At 42.6% G+C, this 21761-nt stretch overlaps 1 protein-coding gene across 3 annotated transcripts in view; it reads right to left on the bottom strand.

The window, feature by feature from the left end:
- plekha5 (pleckstrin homology domain containing, family A member 5) overlaps window positions 1-19296 on the bottom strand; it is a 167543-nt gene extending 148247 nt beyond the window's left edge. For all 3 annotated transcript variants that reach the window (XM_029494678.1, XM_029494679.1, XM_029494677.1), the window contains exons 1-3: window positions 19176-19296; window positions 18959-19035; window positions 17992-18049 (exon numbers count right to left, since the gene is read on the bottom strand). In XM_029494678.1, the coding sequence (XP_029350538.1) occupies window positions 17992-18049; window positions 18959-19035; window positions 19176-19267 (227 nt within the window). In that variant the 5' untranslated portion in view covers window positions 19268-19296. The remainder of the gene's footprint in view (window positions 1-17991; window positions 18050-18958; window positions 19036-19175) is intronic.
- Window positions 19297-21761: the final 2465 nt, after the last annotated feature.

Genomic DNA, 21761 nt, shown 5'->3' with positions numbered 1-21761 from the left:
TTTTTGTGTTGTGAGGATTTAAAATGTGTTGTCAAATTTATGTGGATGTGTACGGAATCTATTTGGGCTTCATCTGCTTTCACAAACTGCAGTGCACTGAGCCCTCGGGGCCGTAGATATATACATAATGTCAGCACTCCATTATGGTAATAGAACTCGTTCACCTCCATATCAATTAGTGCAATTCAATTTACAACCTTGTAAAACTGCTAAAGATTAAAACTTTATTTTTGATTGTCATTGCTGGCTTTATTAATAAACCCTAAGCTTTATCAGCTAAATTTGTTAATTTTAAAAACGAACACTGCTTTCTTTTATCAGTTAATCAACTGTCTGTACACAACCTTATTTTCTTTTTCTTCTTATTTGCTGTCAAAATTTTATGGATGTATTTCAAATCTCTGTATAATACATTTTAAATCAATGTTCTCTGTCTTCCCTGGTTTGATCTTTGTTCAAACAAGAAGACAATTCTTTTTTTTTTTTTTTTTTAAATGACACATTTCCTTGTGTTACAGAGTTTGCAATAGAAACACAGCAGCACTGAGAAAACAAGCTGGATCAATGCGGAATACGCCGTGCTGCCTGTCTGACAGCTTTGTGGGGCGCTTGTTCTAACACTTATTAGTCAGTAACAAAACTGTGTTGTTGTTCAGTTTGGGGTAGCAGACACCAAGCTGCACTACAGTGAGGGCTGCGGCCCTGAAATTCAGCTCAGACGTGCTCACCTCCCCTGCATAGCTCTGAGTCTGCAGCATTTCAAAATCCATTTCTTGCAGAAAGTTGTTATCAGTCAACAGCGAGAAAAACCTGCAGCTGGAGTTAAGAGGGGAAAAAATATCAAGTGTTTCAATCTTTCAGCTTTCTATTGGCTTCATCTTCATCGGTTTACAGCCCCTGCACTCATCCCCTGCTGGGCTCTTTTTCTCCCTTATGTCTGTCATTGTGTTGACCTCCAGACTGGGACCACAGACACACACACATAAAATACATGTACGAACAATCCCAGGTGGAGCGGGTGGAGGCACGGACACCCGCCCTGCATTAGAAACAACAGAGGATCCCAGGAGACATCATTCAAAGTCATCTCTCTCACACCACTGATGTAACTCCAGCTGGGATTATTCATCTGTCAGCTGCGGGTCTGTTTGTTAAGACACAACAAGACTACATAAATCAGCTGACATTAACATGCCCATGGTGCTCTGTAAGAGCATCAGGGTCAGGTCCGATGTTTTTTTGTCCATCAAGGATAATACACAAGCTTTTACAGAATGAGGGATAATTGGAGAGCTTTCACAGGGTCCTTGGTTCATTAGTTCATAGCATATAACAGTGATAAATGACTGAAGTGATAAATTCTATCCATCCATTAGCTTCACCGCTTATCCTTAAGGGTCGTGAGCTAATCCAAGCTGACTTTGAGACAGAAGCGAGAAGCAAGGTCACGTCTAGACAGGAATGCCACCGAGCTGTTACACAGAGACAAGCGAGCATTCACACCTAAAAGGTGATTCACAGTCACCAGTTCACCTGAACGTGAAAGGCCCCAGTCGAACTGGGAACCAAGTTAAATCCCAGACTTCATGAGAATTACTCCAGAGTGGCAGGGACAGACACGACCCCCTCAATAACAGTCTGAATGACTAATTATTTGTAAGGTTGGTTCATTTATCGCTGCTGAAAGATAAGCAGAAGGGAAATTGTGTCTGGTGCAACTCATGGTTTCCACTGCAGCTGTGTTTGGGCTGAGCTCTTTCACACATAGGGAGGCTGTGGAGAACAGAAGGACACTGGGAAGTGCAGCTCAGTGTATTTTATTTAAAGTGATGAGATCTATGTTTGTTACAGCAAGTGCAATAAAACCTTCATAAGTAATTCATCAAAACTCCTCTTCAACAAGCTTAAACCTGCAGAAAAGTGATATTTTTCAACCGGTTTGTCTGTAGTCTGTCATCCACCTCCTGCTCTGATATTATTAATTTTCTTTCTCAGTAATAAAAAAATAAAAGTCTCTCAATAAAGTACTGAAGCAATAAGGACTAATAAGAGTACTACTGATGAAATCCTCATTCTAACAACCATCTCTACACTGGAAAATTTGATTGCTGTTAAATTTTTAAACTGTAATTTTCAAAAGCTACAAGCACAACAAGCAAAAGAATGTGACTGGCATCCATCAAAAACAGAGCTACCATACTAGAAGAGACATATTGTTCATGATAATGTACCTTCACACATTCAAGTCTAAAGAAAGAGATTTATGAGACCATAAAACAACATACAAGGCTTGCCACCTCAGGCCTGCTGTGAGTGGGAGCACACTCAGGTCACTTTCTCATGAATGAAAGTATGGTGTCACCGAAGGGGAGCCGCTGCATCGGGGACAGGCTGAGAGGTCAGGGCGACCTGTGTGCAGCTTTCTCATCGCTCCACCTTGGATTATTGTGTCGTTCTGCGGTAAATGGTTGGGAGAAGATCCGTGAGTGTGTGGGAAAACCACTGAGGATATAAGGTGATAAACCAAAGAGAAAAACAAAGAAAACGCAGCTCAAGATGATCGTAAACATATTCATGCTCTCCTAAACAACTGAATTTTTGTGGGTTTTAGTGTTTGGTAGAGAAAATGCATTATTTTTTTTATTACAGATTGCAATTCTTTTGTGCCACCAAACATTTTATCAGACTACTCCATTTTTAATGGATCACTATGGCATCCTTAAGCTCATGGTGCAATACTTAACTTTCACTATGTGATATGGCAGCTGCAGAAACTTTAGATTCTGGTGCTGTGTTGAGTGCTGCTGCAGGCCATGTTGTAAGCCAGGAGTGTCAAACTCAATCACACAAGGGGCCAAAACCCAAAGCGCACTTTAGGTCACGAGCCAAACAGGAAGTGCGTTTATTAAATAAACTAAAACCATGTTTTGAATATAAATATGAATTGAAAAAGACAAAATACTATATTCTCCCCAATAAAATTAAGAAGCTTATAAATATTTTGTTCTTCATAAAAATATCTAGCGAAAACTAGAACATTAAAAAAAGATAATTAATTGTTAAATTCTTAAATTACAACTGCATTAGCGCCACAAAGCAGACACACAGGTTTGCTGGCAAGGTAAATAAACATATCCTCTGCCTTCCACCTGTTTTGAAAGCCTCTGTTAATTTTTCTAGGGGCCGGTATAAATTGTTAATTGTAAACATCCACCGATGCCCGATTGGTGTGGTGTGTCGTTAAGGTAGCAGGAATTAAGGTTCTTGCAGGTAGCCTATTGTTTGGCATGGCAGCTGTTGCGCTGCATTATGGGATTTGTCATATGGGTGTTATGGGTGCCTCATATTGCCGGGCCATTAAATATTTGACAATTGAAATTATCTCAAAGGCCAAATCTTTGTATCTTGGGCTGGATGTGGCCTGCGGGCCTTGAATTTGCCAAGTGTGCTCTAAGCATTTTAATTGGGTGGTCTGTGTGATTGTGAGTCAGGTGAGGCAGCATACCCCCAGGCTCACGCTCAGCAGGAAACTTGAGGCATTTAAAAGCTTCATCCTTAATCCACATGTCTACAGAGTCAGCCGGCATAAAGCAACCACAGCATGCAGCCAGAGATGGAGCGCTTTCTGTTCAGTGCCAGAGTGAAACTGCGGCATGCACACGTGAATGCACGGATACAGTTGTGGCTTGTTTCTTGACGCAACCCGAATAGTCAACTATAACTGACCACATGGCCAAATGTTGACTTTGTGAATAGTTTCATCATGTTGACAGCACAATACTACAGTCAACCAAACTCTTAGTAGAGTAAAATGAGATAATAGGATGGATGTTACAGCTTGTAAATAGCGTGGTGTGAACCAGCTGATGAATAAGACCAAGTACTTTGTTTTTCAAATCATTTCATTGACTTACTTGAGTCAGAGAAGTCACATTTCAAACATCTACTTAAAGCAAAATCTGCAGGTCAAGAAGCTAAGCTAAAAGGCTAAGCGATGAGAGGAATTTAATTTCTAGTAGCATAGCTGTCAGGCTCACTCGTGAATTTTCTTGTTTGCTCTGGATGGTCAATCAATACAGCATTTTTCACTTTTAATTGGCTCTCTATATCAACCTATGCTTTAGAAATATTTGGATCTTCATGTGCTTTAAAATATTCTGTTATTTTTTTTCTTTTCAGCGCATTCAACCTGTGTTCTGAGGTTGCTTTCCTTTCCTCCTTAGATCACTGGGACAAACGAAAGTGTCCTCAGTGGTTCCCCACTCAAGTGTTAAGGGCCAATTCCAGGGGTCATGATAAAATTATGACTGCTCACCAGATACTTTTCCTGACCAAAAGACCTGGATGCTGGAAATGTCCGATTCCTTGTGTTATTAGGGTTCAAAAACCAGCAGAAAGGTTGGAGCCACTAGTCTAAAGAGAAGCGACCACACAATTAAAATACAGCTGCAGGTATTTCAGTCCACACTGTCACAGAGACAGAGGGATTGTTGCACGGTCTTCCACTCTACTGCCATGTCAGCACTTATGAGGCCAGAAGTGGCTGTTGATCTGCGGGTGACTCGATCAGAGTCAGGTGGGAGGGTTCTCTCTGCAGAGCCACGTTTTGTGCCGTTTCTCCATGGCTGAGCAGAAAATGCAGGCTCAAGTCGATCAATCCAGCCGGCCAAGGTTCCTCTTTGCTCCAGCAGCCTGAAGTAACTTTAAAATCAGCTTGTAGACCATCAATAAATACACTTTAGGGAATTAATGTTTCATTACTTTTAAAGACACTGCATGTTTCTGAGGTTGGCCAGGAGGGAATGGTAAAGAAGATTTGTGTGTAATATCACAGGAGCAGTTGATAAGGTTGAGCTTTCTGAAATACTTAGAATATTTTCTTTCGCTGCAGTAAAGAAACCAATTATTCACTTCACTTATTCTGACATCGGAAACATCCCAAACCAGTATAAATAAACTCTGAATTAATGAAGCAAAAAAGCTCAATTCAAACTAGACCATCATTTTAACTGTTATAGTGACACATGTATGTGTCAGTTGGGCTTTTAAATGGCTAGTTGTAAATGTCAAATTGAAGTTGAAACCAATAGAAATTATAACCACTATAACCACTTTGGGGTGTACACCATAATCCTCATTTGTACAATTCATTGTGTTGTGTTGAGACGACAAAGATGACCAAAGTTGAAGCTGGAAAGGCCATCACTCAAGCAGCATCCTTCAAGCGTGCCCGGGATTCGGACGCTGGACTTGCGATTGATGCATACGCAGGCAAATGTAACGCACACACACCGTTAAGTAGTCTAGTGCAAAAAAAGTCTGCTTACACTGTTAACAATATTAAGATTAAGTACAATGCATTTTGTGGACCATACCAGAATATACTTTCTGGGCCAACATGCTTTGATCCTAAGCCTCCGTTCACCCTGTTCTCTTGTCTGTATGGTCCCACTTGGTAATGCTATAGACACATACAGTACACAATGGAGGCTGGTGTGACAGCAGGGTTGTATTAGGTCCAGCCTCCTTGGAATAAATCACGTTGTGGTTCTGTTGTCTGACAGCAGCATAAAATTTTGGCTGAATAAGTGTCAGCAGTAACAGTGCTATTTGTCTTCATAACTTTTTCACCATTTTGTGGTTTGCTATTGAACTGAATTCTTTCTTGCATTCATTTCGATGAGAAATATGGAGAACGGAATAGTCCTCAGTGGTGGTGGCTGATGGTATTTTATTTGCCTTTATTCCAATTTGACTCACAGTGTACTGTCACTCGCAGAGCAGTTAGCTGCCTTGGGGCATCACTGGCCTAAATGCATGCATACTAGCACCTCTAACCAAATGAGGTGGAATAAGGGGAAAGTCATTTCAGAGATTGCTGGGTTAAATGGGGCCAGCCGTGTCTGGTGTTCCCCGTCTCTGCAGTGAGAACGGCCATTTCAAGGTCAGAAGTTTGATTGGATGTCAAACTGTCGGCAGGCAGTGAGAGGCATCCAGGGTCACCCGCTCATGAACAAAAACAACTCGCAACATTTTGACAAAAAAGACAAAAGCACAAACCTCCAAAGTTCAACATCTCTCCAATTTACTGCTCAAACGGAAGATGTCATTTCAATGCCTTTAATTTGAAGTTGAATTGATTTCTAAACACTGCAAACATCCCCTTAGGAATTAGAGTCAAGCCTCCATCTCCATTAGTTTCGCACTTATGGCTGTGATCAATAACTGTTTAATGGTGGAACTCCCACATCTGGATCAGCACCAAAATCTAATTGACTTTTCTTTGGCTAGAGGCCTATCATTCCAGCAGATTTATTGGTGATGCACTTTTGAGATATCCAGCTGTCAGACCGACAGACAAAACACATTAACAAACATTAAATCATATCTTTCCTTGTAAAACTATGAGCCTTTGAAATTCCAGGCAAAACAATAGGAAAATGTTTTCATCGCGTAAAAGCAGCCAGTCAACTTTTCAGGTTGTTAAAATGTCTGTTTGAAGAAATTTTACTTCACTGGATCACTCTTAAGAATAGAAATGATTATAATTTCACTTCAGATATTTACAAAAAAACCGCAAAGAATGGAAATGTTATCCTTCAAAAGAAGTTCTGAAAGTTTAAGTACCATCTGAATGAATAATAATTACATGAAAAGCTCAATTTTAAAAGTTTCTCCTCCTTTGAATGTCAAGTTTTTCACTTGGTTAACTTGTTCAAAAAGAGTATTTTGCATAAGATAAAAAAATATAAAAGTAATTATCCTCGAACTGTGCTGTTGGACATGAGACCATGTGCAGAGCACCAGACCACGATTATCAGTTTCGCTATAAACGGGAAGGATGACACACACCAACAGTAACAGACACTGTTCTGTGTGTACGATCAAAAATTTTGGCACCATATTCTTCTTTGATTTTATAAGTGGAATATGAAAAATAACATTTTTACTGTCTCTGCAACTGTGTCTCTCCTCAGTGAGGGAGTATCCTTGTTAGATGACTCACGGTTGGGATGGTGCTTTGTAATGTTGCTGCTGACACTGTGCAAATTCATTTTAAGACTCCAACAGTCGTAATTATCTGAAGTGCTTGCAATGAATCCAATGCATCCAGGATCCAAAAGCATTTTTTGCCAATGGTCTATAGTGAGCTATAGCAGGTGTCCACCATCCTGGAGGGCTACGGCCCTGAATGTTCACGCTCTTTCCCCGATTCAAATGAGCCCGTTATCAGACCTCGGCAGCGCTTCATGACAAACTGAACATTTGAATCACGTTTTGAATCAGTGAAACATCTAGAACATGCAGGGAAGGTGTGTTTGAGACAATCTTTTTTTCTATTTAGCTGTCTCTGTATTCAGCATCAGGGATCCAGTAAAAAAACTCCATCACCCAGAGGGATTTAGGAGCCCTGACTGCCCTCAACTCTATATTCTTCTCATAGTTAATGATAGAGGACGGTTGACCCTCTGTCGTGATGACAGTGTAGGTCTGCAGTGCCAGTTGGTGACTTCATGCTTCATATATTTCCAGTGTCAAACCTAGAGCCATATACTGCCTTAGTCTTTCAGCGTGGAGTGCAGCCAATGCTGGGATCCACAAGTTCAAACAACTGCATAGATATTCAGCACCTCTAGTTACACACCTACATATCATCACTGTGTTGTTAGACATGGCATTTACAGACTATATTCAGAAAGTAATGATCCATCTACTATCTTCTGCTTGACAGTATCAGTATAAAAATTCTACCATTGCTGCTATAGGGAGCTGTCTGACTCATCTGCCTTTACACTGATAAGTATCTGTATAGTTGCACGGCATGCGTTGTGGTTTTCTTTAAGCCACTACGCAGCAGGTTCTATGTGATCATCTTACAAATCATTACTGGAATATGTCACAGTGTTAAATGTCCAAATCCTATTTGGCTTTAATATGAAAGGAGCAATGGTTTGTTAACTTATTTTAAAAAGTCTGGCCTGTTGTTCCAATTGGACAAGAAACATGAGATGATTAGACAGATTTTAGTTAAAGATACAAGCTAGTCCAGATCTAATATTCTGTTTGGGTATGAAAAGAGCCCACACTGTGAGAAGCAGGAACACACGGGAGGTCTACAGGGGAACGGCAGGTAAGATCTGAACCAGGATCAGTGATGGATGTTCAAGGCAGTATGGGCCATAATTTGTTTTCTCTCTCAAATACACCAACCTGGAGGAGAGTTTACAACCTGTCTGATTATCTGACTGCTCATGTTTCATCCCCTGCTGAACCATTTTCAGTGTGTGCCACCAAAGAGACCCAAAGCCAACGCTGCCGAAATGACACCAACATTGTAAGAAAATGTTAAAAATCAGAAAAAGCACTGCGGCTGTTAACTGCGAGACATATGAGAATATCACAGCCCATGTTAACACACTCAGTATTCCGCTCTGTCGCTGCTGAAGCGGCCTGTCTTCCCCACTGGGACGATTCCAGCTTTGGATAATCAGATCTTAGGCAAATCACAGTGTCTGCAACCCCCACATAAATTACACCTTGAATGGAATATGGAGCATGTTTAAATGTGGGAAAGATGACAACAGACAATCAGAGCCATAAGCTATCAGAGGTCACATGCACTGAATGACTTCACTTATGCATCTTACTCTGCATACTATTACTCTCATACTCTGCATCATAAATGCAGACTGTTAGCTGATCTTTGTGAGGGATCGGAGAAGAAGCAGATTTAGGATAGGGTAATGGACAAAGGAAAGGATCATGCTGGTAAGTGCCCTCACAACCATATAAGTACATCTGTCTGCACATGCGTGTATTCAGATTGTGCAGGAAACTATTCACGAGTACTTCTGCCCCACCCAGGCAACTGCCCACTTAGGGACTCTCTGTCCCAAACTTCAATCATGATACTGCAGAGCTGGGAATGACTGAGCAACACAGTTAGTCTGCCACAGTCACACTGTTAGATTGCTACATGTTCACCTATAAATCAAAAGATTTTTTTCAAAAGAAAGCAAAGGAAAAGACGATCCTGTGTAGGGCCTGCAGGGGATCCTGCGTAAGATAGACAAGCAATCAAACTTCAATGAAAGTGAAAAGGGCAGGGGGCGATCTCCCTCCTGTCACTAATTGGAGCACATGGTCAGAAAAACAACAGAAAATTACGATAAAGCCACACAAGTTCAGATTTGGACAGAACTATGGCAAGGCCTGGAAGTGGCCATCACCACATTCTGTTTCTCTCCTGATCAAGAGACAATCGGCTGACAGAAAATTTAAACAATGTTGATACAATAACCAGGAATGTCCTCAAGTGGTTCATCCAGCAAATTCAAAATCTATTTTATTATATTGAAATGGAAGTCTTGAATCCAATACGATCTTGGTCAGTAATTTTCCACATGGCCAAGCTGACCGAATATGAACATATTAATTCACAGTTGAGATGGAAGACGATTAAATCTATATAAAAATATTCATTTAATATTCATTTCAGCTAATGTCCAAATATGAAAACTGTAATATCTTCAGAGTAAGATACAATTTGCTCACAAACAAAAAAGTGCATCAACCAAAACATTCTTTTGTTTCATCTGGGATTTCAGCAGAGCTGTAATACCTCTTAGAAATGGCCTTATTTTGCCAAAACTTCAAAACTGCTCTAAATTTAGAACTTATCTTGCACCCCTTTCAAAAGAAAACAGCAGTGTTTCTCAAGTGTGTAATAATAAAAGACTTGAGATCAAACTACTGCACTGCAAGACCTACACACTTGCTCACACTCACACACGAGGTGAACAGTGCTGCCTCAGAGCTTTATTGTCTTGCTGAGCATCACAATTTTACACAGTGAGTCAGAATCAGCTGCTTCTGCAACAGATGCATGCAGTCGTGTTTTCTGGTGGGTGAGAAACAGCCAAGCTACATTCATGTTACTCTAACTGTTTATTTTGTGGCATTCCATCAGTGCTGAGGAACCTACCAAGACAAGCCAAACACACACATATACATGCACACACACACGCAAAAAGGAGAGAGAGGGAGAGAAAAAGACTTATACACACAGAGAAAGGGGAAGAGAAAAACAGGCAGAGACAGTTCTGCTGGCCTAGCATGACCACTACCCCTCCTCTGGGCTCAGTGTCAGTTCCAGGTTACACCTTCAATTCTCTTTCATTTCCCTCCCTGGTCCTCTTCACTTCATTTCTTATTAATCCATCTGTGTGGTAGCAGGGAAGTGGAGTAGCACGAAGCTCTGCAGCTCGGTAAGTCTTTGAAAACCTCCCCTCCTTTTTCCTTTCCACACTCTTCAAGGTAAATGACAGCCCCACAAATCATGCCCTGATAACTGTCTAGCTGCAGAGGTCAAAGGTCAGCTGCTGTGAACTCTTGACCTTTTTTACCCTCTCATTCCCTTGCTTTATATATCTTAGTTCCTATCAAAGAGGAAGTTAAGACAGCCACGTGCATCACTTTTTAAACTTCCACAAGCTTCCAGACGTGGTTAAGATTCTTTGTCTGGGATGAAACACCTAAGATTTCCTTGTTGGCACAGTATGTAGAATAAAGCAGAAAATCCAGCACCTGCACCACAGTTTAATATCACAAAATGTCTGAGTTAATTAAAACATGAGAGCCTTTTTCCTGACGCTGACACTTAACAATGAGGAAAAAACCCACTGCACAAAAGAATGCAGGCAACAATGTCTCCACCAGAAGAGAACAGAGAGTTCAATACAATAGAGCAACATGGCCCATTAACTTCTGACCATCAGGCACGACCAGAAAACTCAAAGTCTTTCTCTTTCAGAGCTTCAGCTAGTACAGGAAACCCAAAGATGACTGCAGTCTGCCCAGAGTTCTCTGCCATATGCATGTCCTATAGCGCGATGATTCCCTGGCTTACTACAGCCATACGTTCACTTTACTGGACACAAAATGGTTGCATGATTGCGGAGTTACACGGCAAACAATTCTGGACGCTGACAGTATAGCATTATATCCACTATATTCAGGTTTAGTCACCTTGGAGAACAGATGTTGGCTGCTATGCAGCATCCCCATTCACTTCTCTAATGCACCTCTCATGTACCAGGTCAGACTCATCACAGCTTAAAGGAAAGTGAAAATTCCAACTCGGATGACTTGGCTCAAAAGCCTACCTTTAAATCAAATACAGATAATTCTGATGCCTCTGATAGGCCACGGATGCAGCATTTGTCCTGTGTTTGTCAAAACTGGGCAATATAAGAAATAACCTAGTTTCACTGGAAGTTAAAATTGACTTCATGAATCAATTCAACCATCAAACACACACATATGAACAGCAACACCAGAGATGAACAGATCAAGGCTCCATGATAATATTTGGGTCTTATTTGCACTAAATAAATTGTGATTGTATTTTTGTTACAAATTAATTGGTTAACTAGTGTCTTGCTGTTCTGTTAAGAAAAGCTGTGACATGTTGAAATAGGAAATTGAAGTGAATATTTTCCATGGTATTGGTATCAAGCTCAATATCAAGCAAAATTTTAACACTGTGGCATCGCTACATGCTGAAATGTAGGACTTTTAAAGGCGTTGCCCTCAAGGAGGCATAAATGTAAATTTATGGCCAAACAATGTTAAATTTAAGTTCACAGTTGGTTGGAGATGATTGTGAATGGAGTTGACAAAGACCTGACAAAATCTAACACTCTAACAGGGTTATCATCTCTGCTTCTAACTTTGCAAAATAACTGTGAAGTGAAGCAAAGTAAGAAAAAAAAAACAATCAATGTTCTCACACCCACAGCAGATCGTTGTGAGAATAACAAGCAAACAACCGATGTTGGATTTCAAAAGAATTCAGTTTCCAACAGAGACTGACATCCCATTCAGCAACAAGGTATGAAGTCATGACTTTCCTAATTGTAAAAGAAATTCATCTTTGAGCTCCTCCATTTTGCCATCATTTACGTTTGGCACCGGCCTCCATCACAGCCCTTTGTCCTGCAGGTGTCCTTCCTCCTTTGCTATACATCACCATCAATATCCCCCATCATCAGCCTCTTCTCATCATGCATGGATACAGCCCTACCATCTCTGCTGTCATAAATCAGCTATAATACCACCAGGCCCACAGACACCTCACCCCACAAGCCACACAGGGAAGTGGGGATATATATGTATAAAAAAAAAAAAACTTGTGCTGGAAACCCACCAGCTGTGGAATGTATGAGTAGGTGTGTGTTTCAGTTTGTGTCCTGAAAGGAATAACAAGTGATCAGCCACCTGCAGCAGCTTGATAGCCTGGGAAGCCAATCAAATCCAATTAAATATTCTTGGGACGTCAAGAGTGGAACACAGTGACAGCCAGGAGTCAGAGTGGATCTGTGTTGTGGATCAGTAAACACACACACATGTACACACACGGAGTGTGAGTCTGAGAGCTGCAATATCGCACCTCTGATTTAAAAAATACACACGGGAAGAAATTCATAGTTGAGATCAAGGATGCGAGTGTACAGATTCACATGTACACACACACACACACACACACATTGAGATTCAGATGATTGCGTGTTACTTTGCACACACACACATATCCTCACTGGGTGACACACACACAGATGTGAGGGGTTGGTATAGGCTTTAGGGAGCCTTCAGTGAAGCAAAGGGCAAACATCAAACAGCTCCAGCCAGAACAGACACAGAGTAGGACGGACATACACACACACACACACACACACACACAGGTGGGATGGGGACTGAGGGTGGTGAAACGAGGAGGGAGAGCGATGTCAGAAGTGAAGCAGTAGAGTGATTTATCCTGGGATTTGAGACTTGAGAGGAGGAGAGGACGGCAGCTTGGCTCCCACTGAGAGAGAAGGGTCCCCAAACACAAACACACACACTCACAAAGCTGTGGTAGAAAATGAATATCCATATAAGTCCCTCTGGCAAGAAAGAAGCCCTGATTCCTTTGGAAATGCCCGTTATGTGAAGAACATGGGCATCAACAAGCATCATTGCCAAAGTAACACCATAATTAAAATCATTGTATCATGTCTTTCAACAAAAACAGCTAGTGATCAAAGGCCAAGACATCCTGCTGGATGAAGTGTCTACCCCACCCCCCACACCTTTCATATGTCAGACCTGAAGAAGCTGCTTCCAATCAGCTCTGTAACCTTCCCAAACTGACATTCATAGCCATTCACACAGTAGTGCTTCAGCTGTGTGGAGCCCTCCAAGGGTCTGCACTTCTCTCTCATCGGTTTATTGAATAATTATTTCTGACACTTTATGTCCAATTAATTTAAAATGAGGGTCAAGTCCAGCTGTATTATAGTCCGACTGTTTAAAATAGAAATTGTGCACCATTACGTCACTTTTTGACCTTCAAATGTGGCTGCTCAGAACAGATATTTACACGTCAGCCTTTCTCCATGTCTGGGCGACATGTCTTTAGTCTCATGTCGCATCACTGCTACGGTTTCTCGTGTATGAAATAGCATCAAAAGTTTCCATCTAAAAGCAGTTAATGCTCATCTGCTGAGCTCACAGGAGAAAAACAAATATCACAATGACACCTCACATCAGCATCTGAGGTCTCTGAACATACAGAATCCAGAAACAGTTCTATTTACATCGTAGCTAAGCTACTCATATTTAAATATATTTTAATTGTTAGATAAATAAGGATGTGTTTAGCTAATATTACCAACAGCAATCACAGCTAATGATTAAGAGACCAAAGAAGTTATTTCAACACAATATTTTCCTACGCTTATCCAGACTAATTTCTGCAGATACCCTTAATAGCATGTTTTATATTGTCACCACAAAGGAAGTGTATACAGGTTGTTTGTGCACTGCTGTAGGTCTTATCTAAGCATAAGGACAACTGGCCTATATTGTGATTCAGATTGGCTGTTTGCAGATAGAACTGAGTGCGTGTCTAAACTTTCAAATCCTCTTCCCTCAGATGTGAAGCATTGAACCAGCCACGCTTTCTTCTGGTTGTATCCAACAATCAGTTATTTTATACCACCATTTATTGCATTTCAAATTAAGCGAAGTGGAAGTGAAATTCTCTGTTCCTGTCTGTAAGGACGGGACAAGCAGCAAACGCAGCAGCTTAGTGGTCAAACCAATGTGGAAGTAGCATTTCTTGAGCTGGCTCCACAATATTCTTATTAGATGGAAATCAATTGGAAATCAACTGCCCAAGTTTGCCTGTCAACATAAAAACTCTTCTTCTGCAATATACCAGCCTTCCCCAACCACCAGCCATCCGGCCTGATTCAGAGTCAAATGTGCAAATATACAAAGTCATGTTGCTTCAGCTAACCCAGAGCTCATCCCAAGCTCACTGGCGAAGAGTTTGATAGCAGTAGAAGCTCCAAAACAAAGACAATTTCAAGCCAAACAGGAAGAGGAAAAACACAGTTAGAAAATTCATGAATCCTATTGTTTTACACATTCCTCTCAACATCTATCAACATGTTTATAATCTACCTGGAACAGTGACACTCTATTAAAATCAAAATTGAGTGATTAAACCATTTATAGACGCATAGCCCTGAGACTAAAACTATTTCAAATAACTTAATCTTAATAAAAACAGACTCAAACACACTATTCCGACTAACCCAGTCGTGATCAGTAAACCCCAAATGAACTCTTGAATGTTAACAGGTGAGGAGTCGGTTACTTCCTCTTTTCTGGCAGCCTGTTGAACAATAGCAGGCTTGCTGTAGAGAGTGTTTCATATCACCGAGTTGTTATGCTTTGTCTTGTTTACCTGGGTGAAAGTGATAAAGCATCATGACATATGAGGCACTGCTACGTTTCATTCCAAGTCAAAGCTCCACTGACATGCCATGGGCGAGCACAGGAGCAATTAGTTAGCTCTGCAGAGCTAAACACCTTGGCAGGATTTCAAGATCTTGGCAGTCGAAGAAAAGAAAAAAAAAATCATTTGGAAGACGCAGCAGGAGCTTTGAAGTCTGATCTGAATCTAAATGAGAAAGACACAACAACCCAACTGAAAATTGAGCTAATCCTCCATGTTTCTCTTCACTGAACCTGGACTGGTTTGGCCCAAAGAGCCTGTGTTAACACAGCAGAGCCAGAAGACCAGTAACTCACCCAGTCTCACTCATCCTCTACTGCTTATCTGTTTCCAGGTCACAGGGGGTCCTGGGGCCAATCCCAGCTCACATTGGGTGAGGGCGGGGTACACCCTGGACAGGACGGTGGGAGGAAACAGGAGTACCCGGAGGAAACCCATGCAAGCACAGGGAGAACATACAAACTCAGCACAGATAGGCCCCAGCATCGGGAATCAAACCCATGAAACAGCGCTAACCACTATGCCGCCGCAAAGGCCAGTAATGGTTCCACTAATTTCAATGGAGCTTCACATGTTTGGAAATGAGGATTGTGTTATTGTTTGTTTTTGACTCTGTGTGGTTTCAAACTAAGCATTAAGTGTTGAGGAGTCAGTTTACACCCATGTTGGCTTTACTGCAGCAGGCAAATCAGTCTTTGAGGCTTTATATTACCTCAGAGGATATGAATGCATTCAAACATGAAAATCAAATAAAGGAAAGAGGAGCCTGACCTCAACCCGGAGGGCTGAGCCTGGGTAGTGACAGTCTGTCAACAGGCATTCAAGGGCAGCAGTGTCCTTCAGTACCACGGTTGTATAGGGAGCAGCAGAGTCAGGAATCCAATAATAGGCTGATAGAAAAGTGACCCAGCAGGAATTTGGTAGGAATTTCAGGGATTTGAAGAAGTGTTTACTCTGCAGTGTTGTTCAGTGAATATGACACTGGCCCTAATTGTTCAGACACAAATACTGCCCAGTGAAATCAAGACTGTGTGTGGTGAAGTTCATTCTGAGTTACCCGATACCAGAAGAACAGCAGTGTCCTCTATCACTGCTTACTCACGCAAAAACATGTATGAAAATGATCACAAATAATCACAAGTGACCATTTTCACCCCCAGTGACGATTCATATTGTCAGCCAATCACCAAAAACTCAACACAAGGCTCATGGTAGTTTTCTGAAGCCTTAACCTCAGCGCATTTCCACTCTGCATTTCACTCTATATCAGCGCTTCAGAAGCTTTTTTGGAAACTTGCCCCAGAAATTGAGTAATGTTTACTTGTGGAGTATCTGGAGTTCTGCTACAGAGCCTGATTGGTCCAGACACAGTATCAAGTTTCAATGCTGGGGTTGGGTTGTTTTTGCAGCATAAAGCTTTTGGCTTAGATCAGAGGGAAGAGCTTGTGATTCCGGTCCAGTTGGATCTTTATGATACTCATAACTGTCTCACAGAAAGCACATCTGTGTGACCTCTTAGAAGGGAATACCTGTTTTTAGACAGTTTAAATGCCAGAGGAGGTGAAGTATCCAGCATCTCATCTGGGACAATCCTACAGTTCCAGTGTCACAGTAGCCCTCAAGAATGAAACTTAAATGCATTCTAAAAGTTACATTTGACCGGGGCACAAAGGGAACTGAGGTTCAGTACCACACCGGAGCAAAGACTGAGGGAAGCTTGAAAAAAATAAAAGGATTCATTTTATTCTACGCCATTCCATGAATCTTCTCATGAACCACACAGGTAGATCTTGTGACTCCTTAGGGAGGGTCCAATCTACCATTATTGTTTACTCCTAAGGTCCTATTCTATAGTGGGGACCTATGTCTTTTTAAAAAAGTATTCCATTTTACTTGTGCCCAAGTTAAATATAATCAAGCATACAATGTATGGTGTAATGACGCAGGAAAACCTGGGGCCTAAACGAGTAGCAGTCTTCTGGTCTGACATGTAGTTCTCATGGTCTGTCTGCTGCACTTAATGGGAATTTAGGGACCAGAGATTACACACAATGCACAGAGGGCCCTCAGAGTACGCTAACTCCGATCCACAGCGTTCATTGCAATTTCATGCTTTTCTGTACCATCTCTGGGTGTCTGCTGTTCTGTTTCCTGCTTGTACCTCATGCACAGCTGTATTCCCACTCAGTGTTGTATTTACATGCGATCACTTCAAAGTGTGCTTGTCTATACACAACCATCCATCCGTATGCATGTATACATGCAGAATGCCCATGTACGCATTCTGCATGCATTCAGACATACCAACAAGCAGCGGTTGTCAGCTATTTATAGAGGGGCCGTATTAGCTCACCATATGTGTCAGCTGCTGCTCTCAAAATGGCCACAGATAACAGGAGCAACAGCAGCAAAACAAGATGGGAAAGTAAGTAGAAGAAAGAAAAGTAGCTTCTCACAAACTCAGAGTGTTGAGTGTGTGTTGGTCATGGGTGTGTGAAAGTGTGGGTGCTGTGGGATCCCTGTGATCGTCAAACAGATCCATAAATTATAAATGCACACAAATGTGCACAAGGAGGGAGCTAATCACCCTGGAGAGGTTACACACACACACACACACAGACAGTTACATGTGCACACATGCTGCATGACAACAAGTTGAGCCTGTTTGGAGCAGCCAGGCAGCCTCTGAGTCACGCGTGCTTGTCAAACTTGTGTCCGACTGACAGCAGAGACCAGTTCCTGAGCAAATCCCTCCAGTGGTGTGTGTGTGTATATGAGAGAGAGAGAAAGCGAGAGAGAGGGAGAGAAAGAGAGCAGTGAAGGGCGAGAGCATGAATGACAGAAGGAGAAAACCTCAACAGGAGCGAAAGACAGAAAAGACCTGGGAGCTATCCATTCCCCACCAATGTGTTTGTGTGTTAGAAGGAAGGTTAACAGATACATTAGTGAATTTCCCCTCTGCTCCTCCAGCAGGACCAAACAGCAGAGAGGTGGGCGTTGATGAGAGCCGAGGGAAACCTCTACACTAACCAAACAATGCAGCCCCTCAGTGTCTGAGAGAGCCATTCAATCTCTCTCTCTCTCTCTCTCTGCATCTGTCACTCTCTTTCTCTGTTCTTTTTTTCCACACACACATTCCAACTCACTTGATGAAGCAGCGAGCCCCCTCGAATGTGTATCCTTCCTCCCATCCTGTTGGTAAATCTGAGGACAGGGAGGGTAAGAAAAACACAAGGCACAGGAACATGAGCAGCTGTGCAGAGATATGATGATTTTTTTTTTTTTACACACACACCTGCATAGCAATGCAGTGTCTGGACTACAAATAGCTCATTTGGCTTGTGCCACTTCGCACAATATTCGGACCCCTCCTCCCCGTTTTACAGAGCAGATATCGCAGGATTACTCGGTCATTATGTGTGTGTCTGCGGACTGCTCAGCCTCCAGCTGCTGATCTGCATGCAGAGATGCCTCTCCGGCCGTCCACCCCTTCTCGTCGCGGCAGATGTGCTTTTCATTTCGGGGGTTATCGGCTTCAGCACTGACGCGCCAGACGCGCTGCATTGTCCAATTCGCGGCCGGAGGTGGGCATACGTGCCTGGAAATAACGGCAGCAGCGACAGCTTTGGTTTTTGTTTTTTTTTGTTTGTTTTTTTTTTGGGGGGGGGGGGGGGTGTCAGATGTCACTGCAGGTAATCGAGTAAGAAATCGACTCACGCCTACGTGACGGAACTTTTAAAAAGTGTGTCGCAAAGTGTCCAGGTGGAACAGGGTAAGGGGGGGGGGGGGGGTCGCCGTGCGTAATGGTCCGCCGGAGGAGAGCGGAGAGGGGAGCGGGGCTCAGGAGGCTGTTGCTTTGCTGCAGAGAGAAGAAATCTCCCCTCGCCGTCTTTTGCAGATCCGCTCTGCAACTTGTCGCCCCCTTGCTCTTTCTCGCCCGTGACGCGCGGATAACCTTTTTCCCCCGGATCCCTGCCTGCCCTGCATGTGTGCGCGCGTGTGTGTGTGTTTCGCGTTTTTTTCCCGCAAGGAAAAAAAAACACACACACACACACACACAAAGACACCCCCCCACACACACACACACACGCACACTAAATAAATGGGTTTTACCTGGAGTTTTTCTGTGCCCCGTGATTACAGCTTCTCCGGTGACGGGATGCAACCAGGTTGTACTCTTTGCTTCTTCGCTGTGAGTGGAAGAAAAACGGGGGGGAAAAGGTGAACAGAGAAGCCCAAAAAAAAGAAAAAGAAAAACACAAACAGGGAGAATACGTCGCAGAAATGAGCAGTGCGTATCCACAAATCCGTGTGTCCGCGTGATATTTACTTGATGAAGAATATGCGTCCATCCCGAGTCACCCCATAACTCCAAGAAGAGGGAAGGCAGGAGAGCCAGTCCGGCTTAGGATCCGCCGCCATGTCTAGCTGAGAGCTCTGCTGCTCTGGGTTACTACACAGAGGCTGGAGTGCGCGGCGCCGTGCCAAGGCGCGCGCACCAGGAAAACCCTCGCGCGCGCGCTTACAACACGCGGGAGCGCGGATGGCGGATAAAGACACAAGCAATGATTTTCCTGCCAAACGGAGCGAGGCGGTGGGGTATAGTTTCTCTGGCAGACTGTGTGACTAAACAGGCCCCATAAAAGTGCAACATTAGCGAGACTCCTGCCGTAGGACTCAGCTGTGCGCTTAGAATCAGCCAGTCCAACCAGATCAATAGTCACACTCAACCAAGCCTTCATCCATGGACTGAGCAACAAACTACTAAATGGAGCCAGATGCAGTTCTTCTACTGAAAATGTACACACAGCACTTTTCTGACATGATGTATCAGAGCCACATTATTCAGTAAAAGTATGATGTACAGAAGGAAATTTAAAAAAAAAAAATCATTTCCATCTGCCTGTAGAACGCAACTCTGCAGAGATGGGCACACAGCCTCTTTCATTGTTGATAAATTCTTCCAGGCTAACAAATGGACAGCCTTCCTAAACTCATTTTATGTGTCCTTGTTTAGCTCTACTTTTCTATTCCTTATATGTTTTTTCTTGCTTTTTAATGGTCCTCGACAGTCTTGGCGCAATCACAGCCAAACCTTTAACTCCTGCTTCGGCACGCGCCGTGCTTTTGGCTCTGCAAAGCAACCATTAATCAGCACCATCTTCTAAAAGCACTGAGGGTTTAATGCTAAAGTCCTGCTTTTCTCAGGTAAAGCTCTCTGAGCACTAATGTTCAGTGACGAGAGAGCGAGGGAGGGAGTGGGGGGATTCCTGATGACAGGGGGCTTATTTTGGAAGTTGCTCAGACATTGATCAGCTAGGCGAACAAAGTAGTCGTTTTTTAAGCACTGCTTAAAAAACTATACAGAGGTTGACAAGATGTGCCACGTAGCACGCTGGCATTTAACAGTCAGTGTAGCACAGAATCTGTCCTGCCATGACAGTTCTCCGTTTTACACAAAGGTCAGTCCAGCTCTGTGACTACATTTGTTTGTACCTGTAAAACAAAACAGAGGCAGAATGAAGATGCAGCATTGCCACCATCAACAGGCTGCCGACTAGTGTCCTCTCTGTTTTTCCCTTAGAAGCACAGGAGGTCACACTTAAAGCTAAGCTGGCTGGAAATCCCCCCAACACCCAAACAAAGTAGCTATCAGCCCCCACCCACAGACACACACGCACGCACCCTAGCCGATCCAACAACACACAAATGCTTTCTAATGAGGTTAGACAAAGCACACACACGTTGTTAAGTCTATCTCCCACACACATACACACACACACAGGCACACCCGGTTAACCCCCTCCCTGCATCCCAAACACACACACCCAGAGGTCAAATGGCTCTCTTGAGGAAAGAGGAGGACAAGGAGGATGCCTCACAATTCCTCTACTTACCAAATAATACATACCCACACCCCTAATTTTCTCTGTAGACATGCAGAAAGAGGACAGAAAGGCAGAACAGTTCCACATCAACAGTCCAATCTTTGGTTTAGAGAGCAGGTTAAAGCTACTTTTTCTGTATTGAGCCAGACCAAACTTTTTTCTAAACCTTAACCAAGACCCGTGATGTTTAATAATGCCGGAGTTGTGAAGTTGTTCTGCAACATCAGACATTTTCAATTGTTCACTAGCAACATTACTGGGCTGTATCATATCTTTGCAGTTGCACAGAAATGTAATTTGAAGAATAACCAGACAGGAACAGAGAACTTTCATAATCACAATCAGCGTACAGCGACAACACAATTGAGGCCAGGTAAACACAGTTTGCAGAGAATGAATAAAAACAGTTGTGTCCCTTTTTAACAAATCTCACTACTGTATTTGGTGCTTAGCGTGTTCATCAACCTGGCTTCGCTTGTTCACATACCATGAGTGTTTCGGTGTAAAGCCAATTAAAATAGTTAATCTGCAGCATGACACCACACAATAACTCTATCAGCAACAATTAAGTTGGCTGCACTGTATACTTATGGACGAAAAAAGACAGGACACCCATTTTAAGTCTCATTCAGTTGTGTACGTCAAATTGCTGAATGTTTGCATGAATCAGCAAGTTGGCTACCATCAAACTTTTACTGGCAGGATGGTTGAGGTGGAGAATATAATTTATTTAATCTTTGTAAAACAAGGCTGTGATTAAAAAGTGATAAGAGAAAAGCATCAAAGGGAGACTGAAGGCAAGCCAGAGCCTCAGCTGGGGTGGTGCCCGGGGCAGACAAAATTGTGTCATCTGCAAAAAAACAAAAAAGAAAGCACTGAGTAGGAACATTGCTATTTATATATAATGTATAATATTTGAATAGTTTAGTTAATAGTAATGGAGCATGAATGGAGCCTTGTGACAACTCATTACCAACAGTAAGAGGTTTGACTGAGGAAAGAAATGAGCCACCGCAATAGTAGGTCAT

This window comes from Echeneis naucrates, chromosome 23, assembly GCF_900963305.1.
Source record: "Echeneis naucrates chromosome 23, fEcheNa1.1, whole genome shotgun sequence".
Taxonomy (NCBI): Eukaryota; Metazoa; Chordata; class Actinopteri; order Carangiformes; family Echeneidae; genus Echeneis; species Echeneis naucrates.
The sequence above is the reverse complement of the archived record's forward strand: the minus strand, read 5'-3'. Positions and strand labels throughout refer to the sequence as shown.